This window comes from Vitis riparia, chromosome 6 (assembly GCF_004353265.1).
Source record: "Vitis riparia cultivar Riparia Gloire de Montpellier isolate 1030 chromosome 6, EGFV_Vit.rip_1.0, whole genome shotgun sequence".
Lineage (NCBI taxonomy): Eukaryota > Viridiplantae > Streptophyta > Magnoliopsida > Vitales > Vitaceae > Vitis > Vitis riparia.
In genome coordinates this window covers 1,450,318-1,474,125 of record NC_048436.1, presented here as the reverse complement: position 1 = coordinate 1,474,125, position 23,808 = coordinate 1,450,318, and the positions used below count along the sequence as shown (strand labels likewise).

The 23,808-nt window shown below is 32.3% G+C and overlaps 3 protein-coding genes and 1 pseudogene across 7 annotated transcripts; 1 reads left to right on the top strand and 3 right to left on the bottom strand.

Annotated features, from left to right (window-relative positions):
• Positions 1-140: 140 nt before the first annotated feature.
• Positions 141-9,511, bottom strand: LOC117916112 (F-box/LRR-repeat protein At1g67190-like). 5 transcript variants are annotated; one of them, XM_034831968.1, is made up of 4 exons: positions 9,414-9,511; positions 7,460-8,827; positions 6,580-6,759; positions 141-1,730 (listed from the first exon to the last, which is right to left on the bottom strand). In XM_034831968.1, the coding sequence occupies exon 2, from the start codon at positions 8,793-8,795 to the stop codon at positions 7,530-7,532; it is 1,266 nt and encodes a 421-aa protein (XP_034687859.1). In that variant the 5' UTR covers positions 8,796-8,827; positions 9,414-9,511; the 3' UTR covers positions 141-1,730; positions 6,580-6,759; positions 7,460-7,529. The 5 variants fall into 5 exon arrangements, with proteins under 5 accessions (XP_034687859.1, XP_034687857.1, XP_034687858.1 ...); XM_034831966.1 differs by lacking the exon at positions 141-1,730 and adding an exon at positions 1,762-3,431; XM_034831967.1 differs by lacking the exon at positions 141-1,730 and adding an exon at positions 1,762-2,012.
• Positions 9,512-15,638: 6,127 nt separating this feature from the next.
• Positions 15,639-18,444, bottom strand: LOC117916689 (annotated as a pseudogene).
• A 2,233-nt stretch (positions 18,445-20,677) lies between these two features.
• Positions 20,678-21,805, bottom strand: LOC117916280 (F-box/LRR-repeat protein At1g67190-like). The gene has a single exon (XM_034832235.1). It carries the CDS (start codon positions 21,803-21,805, stop codon positions 20,678-20,680), a length of 1,128 nt encoding a protein of 375 aa, XP_034688126.1.
• Positions 21,806-22,718: 913 nt separating this feature from the next.
• On the top strand, positions 22,719-23,387 carry LOC117916279 (F-box/LRR-repeat protein At1g67190-like). The gene has a single exon (XM_034832233.1). It carries the CDS (start codon positions 22,719-22,721, stop codon positions 23,385-23,387), a length of 669 nt encoding a protein of 222 aa, XP_034688124.1.
• The last annotated feature ends 421 nt before the right edge of the window (positions 23,388-23,808 follow it).

The window sequence follows — 23,808 nt, the reverse complement described above, 5'->3', positions numbered from 1 at the left end:
ATTGAATATCAGATAAGACAAGGTTTCCTTTCACAAAAGAGAGGTTAAAAGAAGAGGCTGAAAAAAAAGAAAGGGGAATTTAAAGGGAGGTTTTTTCTTCTTTTTTATACAGTGATTTGAGTTTTTTGACAACCAAGGGCCCTTGAGGGTGAGAGATTTATTTAAATTCTTTTTTTTTTTAAGTTTTGCTCATACCATTTCAACCAAAACATTAGAATAATGATCCATAAGCAATACCCACTTGTATTTTTAATTTTTAATCCATGCTGTATAGATGGATTTGTTTGGTATTATCCCCTTTGTTGATGGGTCAACATCCATTCCCTGTCATTACCTAAAACCATGGCACATCAAGATTCCTTTCTATTAATAGAAATTCTTTTTTCCTCTGAGTTCTCTTGGTACAGATGTTCATGGCAAAATGGATTTCAAAATGCCCCACGTTAGGGCCCTTATTCCTGCATTAGTTGTGGTAGTTTCTTTAGAGGAACAAAATAAAATAAAAAACCCAAAAAAAGAGGAAAAATCAAGCCCTAAGGAGAAAATTCTGTTCCCATACTGGGCAAGGGTTTTAGATATCCATGGCCTGCATTATTGAGTGAGTGAGAGAGAGAGAGAGAGAGAGAGGGAGGGGGGGTTCATGTCATGGACCCATGACCTCTCCCACATATTATATATGTTGTGTTCATATCCTACCTTTTGTAGGCAATATAACCTCTACCCATTATTCCTTTTTGCGTACCAATGATTGGCCCAAAAGGGGTTTGTTTCATATAGAAAGGGTTTCCAAGGAGTAGGTAAAAATGTGTATTCAAGTCCATATGCCCAATGTTCCCAATCAACCTCACCCTCATAGTCACAGCATGTTATCTACTTAATATGGAAGATTTTTCCCTCACTCTTAACATTTCCATTGCTTCTCCATCTGTAGAAAGGTGATTGGTCATCATCATATCCAAAATATTAATTATTCCTTTTCTGATTTTGTTATACCATATACTAACTCATTGCTTGTCACTTAAGCATACAACTAAACTGGCATTATTGTATTAGCTTTCTTGTATCATATTCCACTAGTCCAACTTCCATTTTTATTCTAAGATTGTGACCAGTCTCTGTAGATTATCCGGGTTCAACCTTCGAAGATGATCACAGATATGAAGCCGGGGTTGCCATGAAGAGAAACAGATGATAAGTTGTTGAAAGTGGAGCATCATGCCTCTTATTTTCCATTACTTCCAAAAGAGCTTGCTGGCCAATGATTAGCACTGGGCCAACATGTCATAATGGGAGAGAATAATCAACCAAAACTTCACAAAAATTTAATGATTTGTATTCTTGCCTAATTGTTTTGCATACCATTAAATTAATCAATAATAAAGTCATTCCAAAATCAACCATAATAGGAATATGTTCTGTGGGGAAATTAGATTCCCAATTCCAAATTCAATCCAACATTCTGTATCTCCCTGTTCTGACTTGGACCCATTACTGTGAAACCTCTGTTTCATTATTCAAAATTGGTGGTTATAAAAGGTTGAATAGTTTCCTAGTCAACTAAACAAGAAAGGCAGGTCCAAACCCCTTTTAATCATATGTAGAGTACAACCTTAAAAAAAGAAAGGACATATATTTTGAGTTCATGCACCACAGATTGATTTCTTAATTTCTTCTTTCTCTTTGCATGCTCTTTCTTCTTCCCTTTGTAGAGAATATCTCTATAGGCCTACCTAAAGTTTTTAGCAGAGTACAAAATTGTTAGTAGAATGCCCTTGTGGGAGGTCAATGTAAATAACAGGGGGAGCGAATCCAGAAAAGAGAAAACATGATACATTACATAATCAACAAACAATCAACTAAGCCCTGTATAAAAGATAGACCGAATGCAAGCAAGCAGTTGCTACCAGTTAAAAGTTGGATCAAATGGTTGAAAAACTTCCCAGACAATGCATGTAAGTCCTATCAACAGAAATTCCATTCGGTACTGTGAAACTCGAAATCTTTTAACAACCCTGTAAACAACTCATACAAGTTAAACGAGAATGAACCATTGGCATGCTTAGTCCTATCAACACTGTATGTGTTATTAAAGTTAACACAGTGCCTAAAGAGGCCATAAAACTTAAACAGATCAAGGTAAGCATTAGTTCCAGAGTTATAATTGAAATTCTGGCTAAATGAGCAATAAACGATTATCTCAGCTATGAAGCTGTAATGGCTAAGGGTTGCTATAGAAATAGAAATGTATTAGCAGTCACTGCCAGTTGCTAGAGATGCATCTAGCTTTGGCTGAGTAAAGCACTGGTACTCACTTCTCATCATGGGACCAACTGCAGAAACTCAATTTTGTTCTCAGGTCTCTTAAATGCCAGCAAACTTTCTCTGGTTTCTAAAGAAAGCATAGTGTGCTCACTTACTGTTGGCACAGGTACTGCTACCGGTGGCACCCTGAGTTGATGAGTGTCAACAAAGCCGGTATCCTACTCAGTCGGGGTAAACCATATGTCTTTTCTGTGAGCTTTCATTGTTGTCATCTTCATCCAAAGGTTGTAGCTAGCCTAATCAGAGAACATATGTCTGCCCTCATCCCTGCCTCATGCTCTCCAAAAATTCTACCATAAACATTTTGCTTTGGTTTTGCATTTAGATTAGTAAGATGCAATTAAAATAGCGCAAGGACAAAAATGCCAATTCACCCAAATTCTGCACTATGATGGAAAATTTTGCTTTTTTCACAGAAATATTATAGAATATAGTGCAACTTATACCTTCCAGAACTGTCTTAATGAGAAAGGTTCCACATCCACGAAAAAACATTCAGAGGGTAGGTAGCTATAGAAAACTATATAGAACAAGCAACTTACTTGCACAGCTACTACTTGTTTTCATGTTTCCCATCTCTATTCTTCACTAGTAACTTTAACCCTCAAACATCTTTGTGATTCTCAAGATAGATCACGGCTGATTAGGGACAATAGTTCTTGTTTGTTTCTAAACAGAGAATCTTCAGCTTTGAGAAGAGGATCAAATCCAATTAATTGTCATTCTGGTTGTATCACACAGGGCCAAGAAAAATTCTTGTTTGTTTTTGATAAGAGAACCTCCAGTAATAACGAGATGAGGAAATCCAAGATATTGTAATTCTGATCATGTCAGAGGAACAGAATTTAAACAGTAAAAACTACTGATATTTTCCGAGATAAGAGAAATTAATCAGCAGTAACAAGATTGTTGAAAAGTGAGATAGTAAGTTCCACTAAAAGACATCCAATGCTGAGCAGTTTTTTTAATAGGCAATTTTTTTGTTCAATGAATTCTACTTTGTTCAATCCCTTACCAAGCCTTTGCCACCTGAACCAGACCACAGGAGCAAGACTTTTCTTTGCATGAAGCTGGCTTTTGCGACATGAGCTATTGACTGTGGAAGTTGTCTGCAGGAGAGAGAGCTTCATTCATGGTAAGTTGGTAACTATGATAATAACAGTCCAATTCAATTAGGCACCATATACCTTCCCAATGTTCACAGGCAAGCAATTTCTAATTTAAGCAAATGGGTTACCATGGCCAAAATCTACCTGTATACTTTAAATACAACTGACACAGCTAGAGGAAAAGAAAATTCACCCAAAAAAAAAAAGTTGAAAGGATAAAATGGTATCTTGAAATTGTAAGCCTGGTAAATATGCAAACCCTATACGGGTACCCACACTACGGAAGATTATCCAAAGACACAGGAATAGCAAATGGGATCAAATAGAGTTCATTTTCATTTGATATCCTCACAATTAGGGTGTAGGGCTGAAATAGAGCTGCAAGCTTTAAGATAAACATATAACTAAGACTACAGGAAATAGCACTGTCATGTCAACAGAACAAAGAGATCGACACTTTACCAATAACAGATTCTATGATCGACCATAATGACAGAAAGTACTTCCTTCTTTTTATTTATTATTTATTTATTTATTTTACAATCATGGTAGTTGCTTTTTAAAAAAATAATCTTTATTTTCCTGTCCCATGCTTCATATTATGCAGATATACCAATTTCCTAGACACTATCATCAGAATATGTGAGATAACTCCTCTTCCAACTTGCTTTTTCCATTATTTCAATCTCCATGTGTCAATTTGCATATAGGAAAGAAATTTTCTAAGAGGACAGACACCACCAACCAAAATTCCTATGACCAATTAGATTTTAAAACTTCCATTGGTGGCATAAAAAGTGATGTACTGAAGATCAGACACACAGTGACAAGGATGACAATCTGGATTAATTCACAACGAAAAAAGAATAAGAAAGAAAGAAACACCCCTAAGAAGGAATGTAAATACCATTCCTTCAACACATGTAGCTTTTGCTAAAACTTCTAACCCAATCACATCATGCCTGAACCAAAACCCAAAAATGTACACTAAGTTGAGGCTCTCAGAATCCTTTTTTACCTCTATAAATCCTTCAAACAGCTCCTACCAGAAGCATGAAAAACTAGAAAATTTTAGGCTTCTTGGTATTGGTGGTAATTGACAATTGAAATAGTACATGAACATCGTCATGAAAAGAACTTTGGAAGGAAAGAAATAGTAGGGCGTTTGGCAATGAGGGGCAGTCAATTCAAGGGTTGAAATTCTCCTTTGTTTGTAATCTTTGGGCTTGGTGCAATCTACACATGGTTCCTCGTCCTCTTTCCTTTGTAGACTTTGTGGAGTGGTTGGGTTCTAGCTAAGGGGGTTGTAGTTGGTGTCCCTCTTTGTTTTTGTGTTGCCTTGAGGTGTTTCTTTGTATGCATCCTGTGTACTTTGGAATGCTTTTCTGGCGTTACCTTTTATAAATTGATTCTGATTACCTATCAAAAAAAAAAAAAAAAACTCTTCCACTTATGATACACCAATCCTTTGGATTTATATAGGTGCATGACTCCTATAAACTTGTAAAAGAATAGAAACCAACATCCCATTATCTCAATTTGGATATAGTCAGTATCAAACTATTCCTAACAATTCAAACAAAGTTTTAATGTAGTTAAAATTTGGGTTGGGGTGGAACCCATGGGAATGTCCAAATGCAAGAGGAGACCTCTCCAACCCCATTGATCCTACCCAAAGAGAAGTTGAGTGCTACACAATAAGTCATAAATCATCGACTCCTAGGACCAAATATTTTTTACCCAAAATCATGTGTTAGTTGCACTTAAAATCAACATTGAGAAAGCTTGGATAATGAATCTTCCTGTGGAACATATCTGAGTTAGCTTTAGTTTTTCCAGGAAGGGCCTTCTCTTGTAAATAGACGTCATTGTATTAACCAATTTGACCTGGATATTGATAAACTAAACTATTCATGACTTAGATTCTCAAAACACTAATATTATTTATACCAATCATCTTGACTCACCCCTCTCAAATAGAGAGCAAAAGCCCACCAAATCTTTTAGATTGGCAACAATGCTGCTACTCCCAAGGAAAATAATGGCTCAAGAAGTAACGCTTGAAATTTGGTGTACTTGGGATTTGATGTTGACCTCAAAAGAATGCCCAAGGTTGTTAGCTTGGGATTTGTTGTGACTCAAATCTCATTAAGAGGATTAATTTCACCTCACTAGCAGCCTATTGATTTCCAAATAAGATGACTAAACTTTTATATATAGCATGCGGTTTCAAATCCACCTCAAGCCTTCAAGTCTCAAGGAGCATTATGTTGTGGGAGGGATTTGTTAGGTTGACAACACTACTACTTCCAGGAAAATGATGGCTCAAGAAGTATGGTCCAAGATTTGATGCACTTGGGATTTGATGTTGCCCCCGAAAGTATGCCCAAAGTTGTTGGCTTGGGATTCAAAGTGACTTGAACTAAATAAAGACAATTAGTTCAACCTCACTAGGAGCCAATTGATTTTCAAATGAGATGTCTAATGCCTTATGCATGAAAAAGTCCAACATTGGATACAAGTCATGACATCACATCATATTGTACAAGTGTTCATAAAAATTTGAAATTAAAAAAGAAAATTACCAACCACCTCAATTTGATAATCATGCATATGAGAGGATATTGACTAGGTTAGTTCCCCCATCTTGCATGTTAATTGGATAAACACCTTCTTTCAAAATGATTTTGATTCCATTTAAGGTCTATCTAGTTTCCACCACACATGAAGACCCAGCTGTCTTCCCAAAATGCAATTCAGTTCCAATTACTCTTGGTGACTTCAATGTAACTACATGAATAAAGACTGCCTTATAAGGACATCAACTACCGCAAAGATTTTTTATGACCAAAAGTGTGGCACCTAATTTACAGAAGTGACATTTAATTCAGCAGTTTTTAAATGTACTCTTTCAAAAAGAAACACCAGCTGTCATGCACCCCAAGGTATAAAACCTCCCCCTACCCCAGCATTTGGGCTTTAAAATATGACTTACCAACTTTCATATTTTCCTTGATTCATTAAGGTATAAGAGCAATGACTTTACACAAGAAGCACAACTCTGCTTTCTATCTAAAGGTCAAAAGTTGACTAATAGAGAACTGCAATGATCAATACTGCAATCAAATTCATTCAAGCAGAAACTTACTAGAGCTGTTGCTGTTATCGTATTCCACCACCCAAAGAAAATGATGGCTCTGCTCCACCTTTGCTAAACCTAATTACAATTACCAAAACTTCATACATGCTTTGTTGATGGCCACCATGTAAGTTTGAATGCTCTTTCATCATCCAATCTCAACTGGATGACACTTCCCTTACGTGTACCCTGCCAAAAGTAGAACACACATCTAGCAATCCATATAAACTAAAGCTTTGTTTTGTTCACAAAGTAGCAAATCCCAAATATTCATCCTCACTATTATCAAGTATTTTTATATCTTTTCTACTCTTGAACTAAGTGCAAACTCATTTCCTGAGCAACTAAAAGATATTTTTGGCTAAGGTTCACATTCCAACCAAGTAAGTAACTCAAAGAAAAAACTAAGAATCTCGCATCAACACTCCAAAAATGTATTAGCTGATTAAAAGATGGATCCAAGATAAAATTTCTAGATTGGGTAAAATAAATAATAGCATTCTAGTAGGGTTGCACTAGCAGAATACCAAATAAAGTGAGAAAATAAAACCACATTATTTCCAAGTCAGGGTAGCATATACCAAAGCAAATGAAAAATCAAAACCACATTTAGCAAGACAGATATAAAGGGCCTTTGTCAACACCTCAAGATCAAATACCTCAACATACCCATGATAAGAAATCAGAAATTTTTAATAGATCAGAAAACAATGTTTTGACATTATCAAAGGGAAAATATGAAAAGAAAACCACAATAAATATAAAAGATGGGGAGAGAGAATGTAATAAAGCTAGTAAAACAAAAAGGAAACATGCAACCAATAACCCAATGAAAAGAAATTTATAGGACAAAAAAGGCTCCTCAAGCTCTACATGCAGTAAATTTTACCTGCCTAAGTGCTTGTACAATTTATACTGAACCAAAACTTGAATTTTCAACAAGACATTTCATACAGTTTCTACTCATAGTAGAACTGAACCTCTACGTGCATATATTTCCTCATAAGCTGTACAATTGATGATGTAAAGTTGCCCAACATCTGGTATTCTTCATGGGTTTTGATCTCCAAAATAACTTCATGAATGACCAACTTCCTAAGATTTGGGCATCGTTGAAGTAACCCCTCAGCCCAATCTAAGAAGAGCTCATTGATATCAGTCCATCCAAGCTCCATCTCAATCACATTCTCCAAATGAGAAGAGCCCTGTAAACCATAATGAAGCACTCTATCTCTTAAGTCATAGCGCAAAGAAAGATAGCTTAGCTGTGGGAAGCAAACAGCAATTGTTTCCAAATCCAAAATCTCATCCTCGTTGTCAAAGAACACATCCCAAAGCCGTAACCTTCTCAATTTTGATGATCTTGATATCATCTTGTAGAACTTTGGCCAAATGATTGTGAAGTTGTTGATATCTACAACCTCAAGATTTTCAAGACTCTCACCAATATCAAAGTGTATAAAACTAACATCATCAATCTTGCACTGCTTCAAAGTACCCTTACCAACCAGTTCAAATAGCTCAAGGACGCACTCTTTCAAATGCAAATGCTCAAGACCATCAGCCTCCAATATGAACTTATCCAAACTGATTTCTTCAACATAAATACTCTTTAATGTGGGACTGCGCAGTTCAACCGCAACCTGTGTATCTGACATTGCTATCTCTAGATTGACAAGGTTCAAAATCTCAATTTTTGGGCAGGCAGTGAGCAAAAGACTCATATCCAAAGCCGAAATACTGACAGAACTCAGAGATAGGGATTTCAGGCAAGAGAATCTCTGGTAATTGGGTTCAACCCCCATGATCAAATTATGGCCCAAGAACAACGTTTCAAGCTTCTGCCTCCCACATATTTCAAGAATATTGACATTCGGTGTAGTTCGAACATTATACCACAAGTTGCGCAAAGTCTCCCTGGTATGCATAAGCCAAGCAATAACCATGGAAGCCGAAAACTCATCAACCTCGTCCATTAAAATTGATAGACCCTGTAACCCCGTGGTTTGGAATATTGTTTCAGTTGTAAGGATTTCTAATTGACTGGTAGTGAGATCATGGTACAAGGGCCAATCTTTTGAATTGAATGAAAGAGTGTGAAGGTGATAGCAGAAGGCTTCTCGCCATTTCCGACAAGTTGCAGAGGCTATTACAATATCTCGGGCCGCTCCAAGCCGGGAAAGTATGTTCCCTATGACTTCAACAGGAAGGTGCTCCATACCCATGAAAAAAAAGCAAAGAATCTCAAATCCACCACCTGATTTTTCCAGAAAACATCAATTTATTCAAAACCCAGTTCAATATGAACCTTGGGAACCATTTAGCTGCATTCAAGAACAAAGCATTGAAAAAACAAAAAATTGATCCATAGAGATTCACTAGGACCGACAAATAGAAACAATAAAACATGGGAAGAAACGCAAGGGACAAACTATATCTGGGTTTTGAATAGCATATTGTTTGAGCAGTTTCGACCCAATGAAGATCCATAAGATATCTACGAAATCCATGAAAAAGCAAAACGCAAACTGATACAACTGGGCACTTAGTGGACTGAATCGTCTCGCAATATAGCATCAACAATTGAAAAAAAAATCAACCAACCCAGTTATGAGAGTTCAGTTATGGACAAAGAAATTGAAATCTCCGACACTTAAAGCTGAAAGAAATGAAAACCCAAATTCACCCTATAAGGAAAACACACATTAAACTCAAAATTAAGCATCTGGAAGTTGAAGAAAAACCGAAAAACTACAACTCACATAAGATAAACAAACATAGACCCACCAATCCAGTTCTGACAGGTGATACTCTAACGAGAAAAACGCGAGATTGAAACATACCCAATAGAGAGAAGTACCAAAAAGACGAACTCAGCAGTCAGACTAAAACAACGTCGTGGTTGATCAAGCTCTCAGAGTACACCACTTCGCATAGAAATGAGAGAACAGGAAAATAAAAAATAAAAAGAAAGGGAAAAATGCTTAATCCAATGCGTCACTTACGGACACAGATCTGCCACCCCCCTGATGTCATTTCATCAAAATCTAGGGGTATATTGGTACTTTGAGATCAAAACGCTGCGCTTTGGATGCTATTTTTCACGTGACGTTTGAAATTAAGGAAAATTGTGTTTTTGACCCAAAAATTAAGCTGAAGATATAAAATATAAAAAGACTAATATACCATTTAAAATTATTTTTTTATTATAATGTTTAACAAACTTTTTTTATCTTAATTTTTTTTAACAATTATTCTGAAAATTTATTATTTTTAGAAAACTATTTTTTTTTTAAAATGTCATTTTAAAAAAATAAATTTGACATATTTTTAGTTATTTTTTATATACATCATTTTAAATATATATATTTTTCAAGATGTTTGATTTTTAAATAATAATAATAATAATTTATTTTTATTTGTTTAAAAAATGGTGTATTTTTCTCCAAATCACTAAATTATATTAAATTTTATTGAGGTATACAAAATGAATAAAATTTAAATTAATGCTTTTCTATTTCTTTTTTCATAATGAGCAAAGGTCATTTATGAAAATATAAAAATTTATATCTTTCTTTTCAATTTTCACACTTTTTCTAGGTTTTGGGCTTAAATAATGAACTTATTTGGACCAAAGCTTAATTTTTTGACTCGATTGATTTCAAAACATAATTATCCCTTGAAATTATTCATATATTAATTTTAAATAAAAACTAATTATATGCAAAGTTTAAAATATCTAGATATATCTTAATATATCTAATATCTGTGGTCCAATACCAAATTTGAAAAGATATATCCATCAAAATATCGTATATTTTACCGAATTTTTTGCTTTTCAATTTCATCAATATTTCCAAATAATTTACCACATGTCATCGATTTTTCTATTTTTTCAATTATTAAATAAATTAATTCTAATTATTTTATTTTTACATTTGATTTAATTTATTATATAAAAACATAATTTTCTTAATAGGTTTTTTTTATAATCTATATATTTATTAAATATAAAAAATATAAATATTGAAAAAATTATACATATATTATTATTTATTTGATATCATTGAATATATTTAAATTAAAATATATCATAATTTTAATATTAATTTTATTTTAAAATTAGACATATTATCATAATATTATTTTAAAATCATATATAATGCAACTTAATAATAAATGTACACTTATAAAATTTATATTTTTTATAGAGGATATTATTATCAAATATAATAAATTATCTATATCAATTTTATATATAAAAAAAATAACTTTAAAATATCTATTTTTACTTCTTATATATTTTGTAGGGGGTTTTTTTTTTAATATTTTCATAATTTTCATTAATTTTTACGTCACCGGTATTGTATTTCAAAATATATGTCAATATATCTCTGATATATTATCCAATATATCCATGAAATCAAACTACCGATATATTTATAATTAACAATTTTTTCATCCTTGATTGTATATAAGAGCTTTTTCATACATTCATATATTAATTTTAAATAAAAACTAATTATATGCGATAGTTTTTTCATAAATGCCATTTTCTACCTTTTTTTATTTTAACTTCTTAAATTTATACTATTATGATTAAAATTGGGGTTAAAACCATCCTAATTTTTTCTGGTTGTATAATTATTAATTATTGTATTGATTTTTGTAGAATGTATGATTATTACATCAAGAGCCATTTAGAATTGATTTTCTATCTTATTTATTTCTAAATTTTCTTTTGTTATGGTTCGGATTTGATTAACCTCCTGTTCGATCTTTAATTAATGTGTTGCTTTTAGTTTGTGGTTGGTTAAGGCTATTAATATTAAGTTTGTATAATGTAAGTTGTATTTCTTTTAACACTACTTCCCTTGATGTTAAAAGTTGTATATTAGTTTTGGCAATGTTTATAGGGATAATGAAAGGTTAATCTTATGAGCAAGATGATTTGGAAGATGATAATGTTGAAGTTACCAAAGGTGAAGTTGACGATGATGAAGTAATTGTTATTGAAATTACCAAAGATGAATTTGACAGTATTGAAGTTATTGTTGTTGAATAAGTTTCTACTTCCTTCCTTCATGGTCAAAAGAAAGTAAAAATTTTGTAAACTATAGAACTTTGTTCATCTTCAGTTCTTGGGAATTGAAGGGTGAAATAAAATTTTATTTTTTGTCAAAATTAAATTAATGATTATTTGAGGATGGTTGTGCTTCTACTTTTGTTGTTATGGTTGCAATTCATTTTTCTAGTTGATTAAGAGGTAGATGATTTGGTGATTATTTTACTCCTTATTCTATTGTTATAGTTGAAATTCTTTTAAGGGGTTTCTTAAGTATGAAAAACGAAGGAATTGTCATTTTAATTTATTGCATATAGTTTTCTTATTTTTTGCATAAAGAGTTTCCGAGGGGAAAGATATTTGAAATTCTTTTAGCATCATTGTAATGAGAGAAAAAAAGGAGTTTCTATCTCGTTTAGTAAAAGTCCTTTTAGGAATAAAATGAGTTTTCTTGTAATTTTGTTTTTGTATAACATTTACTAAGAAGTATACCTATCGGAATGAGTAGGAGACATTGAGAGAGATTCTTGTTGATAAACAAGGATACGAATATTTGGAGTAAAATTTACACTCTAAATTTTTATTTGAAGCAGAGGATTTTGAAGAAAGAATTTTTTTATAAAAGAGATTTCTTGAAGATTGACCAAATTCTATTTGAATAGTATCTATTAAATCTTTTAATTTTCATTGATCTCCTTGAGTAATTTCATTCTATTTGAGTTTTTTAGGAACAAAAGCGTGTGTATGATGAGAATTATATTATAATAATAAGGTTTTATCTTTGACAAATTGACATACAACTCAAGAATTTAATTAAGTAGTTATTACTTTATAATATATCTTATATATTATCGGTATTGTTTGAGTTTGTTTTTCAAAATTCATATTTTTTTCAGTGTTTAATATTAAGCTTAACAAAATACTTAGATTACTTGAATTCATTGAAAATTTTGAAAAACAATTGAAATTTTACTCAAAATACTATCAAAAGAATCTCCATCAATGTCTCCTACTCATTTTGATATGCAAACTTCTCAAGTAAATGTTATTCAAAAATAAAAATTAAAGAAAAGTTCTTTCATTCTTGATATAGTTTTTATCAAATACGATTTTATTTTCTCTTTACAATGACGTCAAAAGAACTTATTTCAAAATTCTTCCCCACAAGTTAGAAACTCTTTATGTAAACAATGGGAAAATTATATGTAATAAATTAAAATAATAATTCCTTTTTTCCATTGGTTTTTCAAACTTAGGAAATCCTTTAAAAAAAATTCAACAACAACAATAGAATTAGGAGTACAACGATGATCAAATCATTCACCTCTTGATCAATAAGAAAGAAAATTTCCTCAAATTTTATTTTCTTCTACCCAAAAAGAGGTAGGACAAACATTAACAAAAGATAGTTAAATACCCACCTTAGAAACAAAAAATACGATAACTAAAAAGGATACTTCTTAAACTCAAAATAAAGATAAAATAAAAATACAACTTCTTAAAAAATAAATAAACAAATATTTATTTCTTTTAGGTTAAAACAGAAGATTCAAAAACAAGAAGGTAATTCTTACAAAACTTAAAATATTTAATTCTTTCCAAAAATACAAATAAAGTTCAAGAAAATAGACCCAATCAATATAATATTGATGAAATATTTTACATATTTCTTTAATACATATTATTCTTTTTTCACAAAAAAATTTAGATAAGTTATTTACTTAATATTCATTTCAATATATTTTATCATCGTTTTATTTTTAAAGACAAATAATTTCTATATATAATACAAGAATTCGAGATTTATATAAAAATATAATAGTTTTCAAAAATTGATTAAAAAATTAAGATGCTAAATAGATTTTTAACTACTTCAACTTTTATTTTATTTTTAAAAATAAGGACATAAGTTAAGTCTATGTTTTTTTTTTAATGAGTTTCAATTTTATATGTAAAAGTTTCTATTTTTTAAAAAATATACATAAAAGAAAAATGTATCATTCTTATATTCCATATTTTTTAAAACCTTCTCTCTACATATTTCATTAGTATATTATTCTTGTTTATAAAGAATTTTAAATTATTTTACTTATTAATTACACTCATAGTTTTAAAAGGCTCAAGGCGCAAAGTAGTCCTAGAGCCTGAAGCGCAAGGCGCAACCTTTAGTGAAGTGAGATGCACCCTAATTTATATATTTTTTTTTCTCTATTTTTCTCATATTTTTCCTCATCTTCGTCTTCTTCATTACACGATTGAGGTTATGGCAACTTTTGGAAGAGTTGTTGGGTTGAAAACAACCAGAAAAGGGGAATGGAAGGGAAAACAGGGCCAAAACGGCGTCGTTTTGGCCTGTTCTTTTTAAAATAAAAAGGCCAAAACGATGTTGTTTTGACTCTTTTAAAAAACGTTGTTTTGGTCCCAAAAAAGAAAAAAAGAAATTAGGGCTTCTCTTTGCTCTCTACAACTCAATACTAGAAAAGAAGAGAATGAGAAGAAGAAGAAGAAGAATGAGAAAGAGAAGGAGAAGGAGAAGAAGGAGGTAGGGGATCAAGGCGTACCTATGGATCGTGCCGCGTATTGCGCGCCTAAACGGCGCCTTCGTGAAGGGGTGTCGCCCGCCTTCAGGCGAGGCGCTGGAGGGTGGCGTCACACGCCTTTCACAACTATGATTACACTAAATTTTTTATTTTAATTTCTTTATAAAGAATTTTAAATAATTTATATTTTACTTATTCTTCTATTTATCTTTTCATATTTCTTTAATATATTTTTATAAAAAATTAAATAATTTATTTATTTGATATTTAAATTTAAATCATTTTTTTCTTTTTAAATCTAAAGCTTTTATCTTCATATTTATTAAATATATAATTTCTTTTGTAAATAATTTTAAACAATTTATTATTATTATTATATAGAGGAAGTGTTTTACACTTTTTCTATATATATTAAAAATATCCCCAATTAATATATTAAAATATTTTACACTTCTTCTATACCAAAAATACCTATAAAAAATCAATGAATCAAACAATTTGTTTATATAAATTCTACAAATAATTAAATAAAAACATAAATAAAAGACAAGAATTGAAATTTGAAATAAACTTTGTATTGAGATAATACCTTGATACACGGAGTTTAATCTTTAACTAGACAAAACTTCGATTGCAATGAAAAAGATTGCTTAGAAAGGGAAGTTTTTAAATCTTTAACTAAGAAGGTTGACTTTATTCTTGCTCTTTCTTTAGGTTTCTTGCTTTTTGCTCTTCTTGCTCACTTATGTTCTACCTTGTGAGGAAGATGATGCCTTTATTTATAGATTTTTTATAAATTTGATATTTGTTGAAATTCATGAACTTGAGACTTGTTAAAGTCCATAGACTTGAAACTTATAGAAATCCATGGACTTGAAACTTTTTAATTCTATAGGCTTGAATGCTCTTCAAATCCACTTATGACACTCTAGATGAATTGTGATTTGTTTGAAATCTATATTGTAAATGAATAGTGACTTTTGGATATTGTTGATGAATAGTGACTTGTTTGGAATTTGCTTTTGTTATAGACTTTTTAGCAGGTACTATTGTAGGGATCATACTTTATCGCCACTATTTCCAAAATTGTCTATTTAAATACTTTTACTTACTATAATAATTCTTTTTTTTACATAAGATAAATGTAAGAGTTACAAAGATTGTTAAAGAGATTCAATCTTGGAATTCCATTGTCTAGCTATGGTACTTAATCTTCAATGATGAATTTATTTTTAGAGGCTTAAAACTTATAGGACCAAGGGGCCTATTTTCTAAATAGGATTTGTTTATGAGAATGGGCTATGAGAAAAATGTGATGTTGAGTTAGATAAACTTTTACATCATTCGAGTATTCAAAAGGCTTACTTTTGATGATCAACTCTATTTGTTTGAATCCTTTATCCAAAGCATTCAACATGCATGCTTGCTATTAGAGCTCTACATGCAGTAAATTTTAGATGCCTAAGTGCTTGTACAATTTATACTAAACCAAAACTTGAATTTTCAACAAAACATTTCATACAATTTCTACTGATAGATGAATTGAACCTCTACGTGCATATATATATCCTCATAAGTTGTACAATCGATGATGTAAACTTGGCGAATAGGTGTCTTTCTTCGGATTCCATCCCCGAAATAGCCCCATGAATGACCAACTTCCTAAGATTTGGGCATCGTTTAACTCAACCCAATCTGAGAAGAGCTCATTGATATCAGTCCATCCAAGCTCCATCTCAGTCACATTCTCCAAATGAGAAGACCCCGGTAAACCATAATGAAGCACTCCATCTCTTAAGCACAAAGAAAGATGGCTTAGCTGCGGGAAGCAAACAGCAAATGTTTCCAAATCCACAATCTCATTGTTGTCATCAAAGAACACACTCCAGAGCTGTAGCCTTCTCAATTTTGATGATCTTGTAGAACTTTGGCCATATGATTGTGAAGTTGTTGATATCTACAACAAGAAGATTTTCAAGGGTCTCACCAATATCAAAGTGTATAGAACTAACATCATCAATCTTGCACTGCTTCAAAGTAACCTTACCAACCAGTTTAAAGAGCACCAGGACGCAATCTTTCAAATGCAAACCCTCAAGACCATCAGCCTCCAATATGAACTCAGTCAAACTGATTTGTTCAACATAAATAATCTTTATTGTGTATCTGACATTGCTATCTCTAGATTGACAAGGTCCAGAATCTCAATTTTTGGGCAGGCAGTGAGCAAAAGACTCAGATCCAAAGCCGAAATAATGACATATTTCAGGGAGAGGGATTTCAGCAAAGAGAACCCCTGGTAATTGGGATCGACCCCCGTGATCGAATTATGGGCCAAGAACAACGTTTCAAGCTTCGACCTCTCATATATTACAAGAATATTGACATTCAATGTAGTTTGAACATTAAAAAACAAGCTGCGCAAAGTCTCCCTGCTATGCATAAGCCAGGAAATAACCACGGAAGCCGAAAACTCACCAATCTCGTCCATTGAAATTGATAGACCCTGTAACCCCGTGGTTTGTAATAATGTTTGAGATATAAGGATTTCGAATTGACTGGTAACATGGTACAAGGGCGGATCTTTTGAACTGAACGAAAGAGTGGGAAGGTGAGAGCAGAAGGCGTGTCGCCATTGCTTACAAGTTGTAGAGGCTATTACAACATCTCGGGCAGGTCCTAGCCGGGAAATGATGTTCCCTATGAGTTCAGTAGGAAGGTGCTCCATAAACCAGAAACAAAAAGCCAAGATTCTCAAATCCACCACCTGAGTTTTCCAGAAAACATCAATTTAGTGGAAACCCAGCTCAATATGAACCATGGGAGCCATTTAACAGTATTCAAAAACAGAGCATTGAAAGAACAACAAATTGATTCACACAGATTCACTAGGATCGTGAAATAGAAACAACACAACATGAAAAAGCATTGTTCAATGAGGACATGAAGGATGTCTACAAAATCCATGAAAAAGCACAACTGGGCACTTATACAAGATATTCAAGACATAGTGGACTGAATCGCCTCGTAATATAGCATCAAGAATTGGAAAATAAAAAATAAAAAAATCAACCAACCCAGTTATGAGAGTTCAGTAATGGACAAGAAATTTAAATCTCCGACACTTAAAAGTTGAAAGAAATGAAAACCCAAATTCAACCGATAAGGAAAACACGCATTAAACTCAAAATTAGGCAACTGGGTGTTCAACAAAAACCAAGAAATTAACTACAACTATCATATAAGATAAACAAACATAAACCCACCAATCCAGTTCGACAGGTGATACTCATACGAGAAAACGTTACATTGAAACGTACCCAATAGAGAGACGAACTCAGAATTCAGAACAGACTAAGCCGACGTCGTGATGGATCAAGCTCTTAGAATACAGGAATTGACACAAAATGAGATATGGAGAGGTTGAGAGTAGAAAAAAACATTTTCGAAGGGTATATTGGTACTTTCCCCAAGGATATAATCGATAGATAGAGCATGGGTAACATGTAAATTCTAACTAGCTAAATACTTCTAAATGACTACCAACCCTTTAATTGTTCTGAACTGTACATAAAAAGTATTCACTCTGATGGATAATGCTCAGAATCCTATATGAACAGAACATAAAGTCAACCAAATGTACTTAATTTGGTATAATAAACGAGAATTACAACAATGAAACAATAATGAGACTCGTGAGATGGTGGATCCCTATAACAGGCTATTGATTCCGAGGCGGAACTTGAGAATTGGAAGACTTGAGGTGACCCAAATCCACAAAGCATAAGGAAAAAAGAAAACAGTGCGAGATTTATTTTCATAATTTCAGTTCAGAAATGGGATCATCTCACTAAACTGCTCCCTTGTAAGTTGTTCAGCTTAAAAAGGAAATGAAATGAAAAGAAAGATAAACAAAAGCAACTAAAACGACTTTAATTAGCTTGGGTCGGGAAGATTTTATAATTGTGTTGATTTCATTTTCCTCCATTTTCTGAGCAAGCAAACAGGGGAAGTGAAGGTGATTTTACCTAGGATTGTTCAAGGGGCCAACTTTGTTGACGAATAAGGAGACGTGATCCCCCACATTGTAGCGATGATCCTCGGCTGAAGGCGTAACAAATCCAAATGAAAACCCTAGGGTTGTGAAGAACAGCAACAGCACACTCATTCCAGGTGGTTTAGACATGTACGGTGTCAGAGAAAGAGCTGAGCGAGCCAGCGTCAACGCCACCATTGTCTCTGCCCCAGAACTCACCCCTTTTCTCCCACATCTGCCGAAACATAAACTCAAAAAACCCAAAAGGGCCCAATTACCACAAAAAACGAGCCCAAAAAAAGCCCAAAAAAATATTGATTGATCAAAATATTAAAAAATTATATATAAGAAAAACTTCATAAAAATGTAATTAGAAATATAATAGATATTTTAAAGTTGTTTTATTAAAAAATTTGATATATGTGTAATATCATTTATCATATTTGACAATAATATTATATGTATAGATAAAAATATGAATTTTATAAGTTTACATTTATTATTAAATTACATCAAATATTATTTAATAATAATATTATGATATTTGATTATAATATGTCTAATTTTAAAATATATATTAATATTAAAATTATGATCATTTAATTCAATTATTTTTAATGATATAAAATAAATTATGATATATGTACAATTTTTTAATATTTAATTATTAATGATATTAAAAACACTATAAAGAAAATTATTATAATAATTTTTATATTTTTGGTAATCAATTAAAAAAATTTATATTTAATTATAAAATAATTATAATTAATTTGTTCTCTAAAATATTTTTTTTATATGATTACTTTGAATATATATTTTTGGTGTATCATATTTAACCAAGAAAGAAAATGTCGCGATATTTCGGAACGCGCTACAATGCTACTCCCCATTTGCTTGGGGCCAAGAGGATTTGAACCCCAAAACCAAAAGATTTGGGATTCAACCGCTTAACACCTGGGCTAACTTACCCTTTGATATATAATATGTAATAAATTTATATATGCTTAAACTAATTATATAAAGAAAATAGAAGAATATTTTAAAGAGCAAATTAATTATAATTATTTTATAATTAAATGCAAAGTCTTTTAATTAATTACCAAAAATATAAAAATTATATAATTTTCTTCGTAATGTTTTTAATATCATTAATAATTAATTAAATATAAAAAAATTATATATATATATATATATATATATATATATATATATATATATATATATATATATATCATAATTTATTTTATATTGTTTAATACAATTGAATTAAATGGATCATATTTTAATACTAATATATATTTTAAAATTAGACATATTATAATCAAATATCATAATATTAGGTGTAATTTAATGATAAATGTATACTTATAAAATTCATATTTTTATCGATGCATACGATATTATTATCAAATATAATAAATCATGTTATACATATATCAAAATTTTCAATAAAATAACTTTAAAATGTCTATTATACTTCTAATTATATTATTATGAGGTTTTCCTTACATTTTCATGAGTTTTTAACAATTTTAAGCTTACCGATATTTTTTTCCAAAATATCCACCGATATATCCGATATATCCGTAAAATCGAAGTACCGATATATCCGTGATTACCGATATTTTCATCCTTGTATTTAACAAGGGTCACACTTGCCCTAATGGTATGGAGAGATGAACTTGTTTGGGGTTCGAGTCCCCTTAATGGCAAAAAAGGAGCAGAGGAGCATTGTAGTTTTGCTTCTTGAGACTTGACTTATAGGCCAAAGGGCCTCTATTCTGAATAGGATTTGTTTATGGGAATGGGGTTTGAGAAAAATGTGATATTGAGTTAGGTAAACTCAAGTATTCAAAAGGCTTGCTTCCGATGATTAACTCTATTTGTTTGAACCATTTCGGTTATGTTTGGTTCCGAAAAATACTAAAGAAAGAAAAAAAATGTAAAGAAAAATGATTTTTTTTATACTTGGTTGTCCTATGAAAAATATAAAAGAAATCAAATATAATTAAAACTAATTAAAAACTTTATTTTTAAACTATTTAATCTTTATAATGATGAATTGAAATAAATATAACGAGTTTGAAGTAACAAAAAAAATAATTTATCGATTTTTAATTTAGTATTTATTTTCTTTCATTTTTTCTTTCCTTCTATTTTTTTTTTTTAAATTTTCTTTCCCTTGCATTTTCTCTCAAATTTTTTAAGAACCGAACATAGCATTAATGAAAGCATTCAATACAAATATTGCTATTTTTCTTCCAAATCCATCAATTTGTTGAAGATGGGAGAAAATTAGTTGAAAAGGAAAGAAAATGGCATCACATATCATTTAGGACAAAAAGGGATTCTGAAGCATTACATACAGTAAATTTTACCCACCCAAGTGCTTGTACAATTTATATTGAACCAAAACTTGAATTTTCAACAAAACATTTCGTACAATTTCTACTTATAGGCCAATTAAACCTCTACGTGCTCATATTTATCATTGATGAGGTGTTTAATCAATGATGTAAGTCTCATGCATTCCTCTGTTTCTTCGGAATCCATATCTTGCCCATGAATGACCAACTTCCTAAGATTTGGGCATCGTTTAACCAATCCCTCAACCCAATCTGGGAAGAGCTCATTTATTGTAGTCCATCCAAGCTCCATTTCAATCACATTCTCCAAATGAGAAGAGCCTGGTAAAGCATAATGAACTCCATCTCTTAAGTACACGTACCACAAAGAAAGATGGCTTAGCTGTGGGAAGCAAACAGAAAATGTTTCCAAATCCACAATCTCATTTTTGTCATCAAAGAACACATCCCAGAGCCGTAGCCTTCTCAGTTTTGATGATCTTGATATCATCTTGTAGAACTGTGGCCAAATGATTGTGAATTCGTAGATATCTACAACCTCAAGATTTTCAAGAAGATTATCACCGATATCAAGGTGTGTAGAAGTAACAGCATTAGAAGTAACATAATCGATCACCAACTGCTTCAAAGTACCCTTACCAACCAGTTTAATGAGCTTGAGCTGGCAATCTTTCAAATGCAAACGCTCAAGACTATCAGCCTCCAATATGAACTCATCCAAACTGATTTGTTCAACACAAATACTCTTTAACGTGGGACTGCGCAGTTCAACCTTGTGCTGTGTATCTGACATTGCTATCTCTAGATTGACAAGGTCCAGAATTTCAATTTTTGGGCAGGCAGTCAGCAAAAGACTCAGATCCAAAGCCGAAATACTGACATATTTCAGGGAGAGGGATTTCAGACAAGAGAACCCTTGGTAATTGGGATCGACCCCCGTAAGCCAGGAAATAACCACGGAAGCCGAAAACTCACCAATCTCGTCCATTGAAATCGATAGACCTTGCAATCCCGTGGTTTGTAATAACGTTCGAGATACAAGTATTTCTAATTGACTGGTACCATGGTCCGAGGGCCAATCATTTGAACTGAACGAAAGAGTGGGAAGGTGAGAGCAGAAGGCGTGTCGCCATTGCTTACAAGTTGTAGAGGCTATTACAACATCTCGGGCAGGTCCTAGCCGAGAAATGATGTTCCCTATGAGTTCAGTAGGAAGGTGCTCCATAAACCAGAAACAAAAAGCCAAGATTCTCAAATCCGCCACCTGAGTTTTCCAGAAAACATCAATTTAGTGGAAACCCAGCTCAATATGAACCATGGGAGCCGGTTAACGGTATTCAAAAACAGAGCATTGAAAGAACAACAAATTGATTCACACAGATTCACTAGGATCGTCAAATAGAAACAACACAACATGAAAAAGCATTGTTCAATGAGGACATGAAGGATGTCTACAAAATCCATGAAAAAGCACAACTGGGCACTTATACAAGATATTCAAGACATAGTGGACTGAATCGCCTCGTAATATAGCATCAAGAATTGGAAAATAAAAAATAAAAAAATCAACCAACCCAGTTATGAGAGTTCAGTAATGGACAAGAAATTTAAATCTCCGACACTTAAAAGTTGAAAGAAATGAAAGCCCAAATTCAACCGATAAGGAAAACACGCATTAAACTCAAAATTAGGCAACTGGGTGTTCAACAAAAACCAAGAAACTACAACTATCATATAAGATAAACAAACATAAACCCACCAATCCAGTTCGACAGGTGATACTCATACGAGAAAAACGTTACATTGAAACGTACCCAATAGAGAGACGAACTCAGAATTCAGAACAGACTAAGCCGACGTCGTGATGGATCAAGCTCTTAGAATACAGGAATTGACACAAAATGAGATATGGAGAGGTTGAGAGTAGAAAAAAACATTTTCTAAGGGTATATTGGTACTTTCTACGAGATCTGAGTAGCAACGTTGCTATCTCGTGGAAAGTACCAATATACCCTTAGAAAATGTTTTTTTCTACTCTCAACCTCTCCATATCTCATTTTGTGTCAATTCCTGTATTGAGTCCCCTCGTAGCAGATCCAACCCCTCGTAGCAACGTTGCTATCATAATTAAATATTAAATGCGCAGTCCCACGTTAAAGAGTATTTGTGTTGAACAAATCAGTTTGGATGAGTTCATATTGGAGGCTGATAGTCTTGAGCGTTTGCATTTGAAAGATTGCCAGCTCAAGCTCATTAAACTGGTTGGTAAGGGTACTTTGAAGCAGTTGGTGATCGATTATGTTACTTCTAATGCTGTTACTTCTACACACCTTGATATCGGTGATAATCTTCTTGAAAATCTTGAGGTTGTAGATATCTACGAATTCACAATCATTTGGCCACAGTTCTACAAGATGATATCAAGATCATCAAAACTGAGAAGGCTACGGCTCTGGGATGTGTTCTTTGATGACAAAAATGAGATTGTGGATTTGGAAACATTTTCTGTTTGCTTCCCACAGCTAAGCCATCTTTCTTTGTGGTACGTGTACTTAAGAGATGGAGTTCATTATGCTTTACCAGGCTCTTCTCATTTGGAGAATGTGATTGAAATGGAGCTTGGATGGACTACAATAAATGAGCTCTTCCCAGATTGGGTTGAGGGATTGGTTAAACGATGCCCAAATCTTAGGAAGTTGGTCATTCATGGGCAAGATATGGATTCCGAAGAAACAGAGGAATGCATGAGACTTACATCATTGATTAAACACCTCATCAATGATAAATATGAGCACGTAGAGGTTTAATTGGCCTATAAGTAGAAATTGTACGAAATGTTTTGTTGAAAATTCAAGTTTTGGTTCAATATAAATTGTACAAGCACTTGGGTGGGTAAAATTTACTGTATGTAATGCTTCAGAATCCCTTTTTGTCCTAAATGATATGTGATGCCATTTTCTTTCCTTTTCAACTAATTTTCTCCCATCTTCAACAAATTGATGGATTTGGAAGAAAAATAGCAATATTTGTATTGAATGCTTTCATTAATGCTATGTTCGGTTCTTAAAAAATTTGAGAGAAAATGCAAGGGAAAGAAAATTTAAAAAAAAAAAATAGAAGGAAAGAAAAAATGAAAGAAAATAAATACTAAATTAAAAATCGATAAATTATTTTTTTTGTTACTTCAAACTCGTTATATTTATTTCAATTCATCATTATAAAGATTAA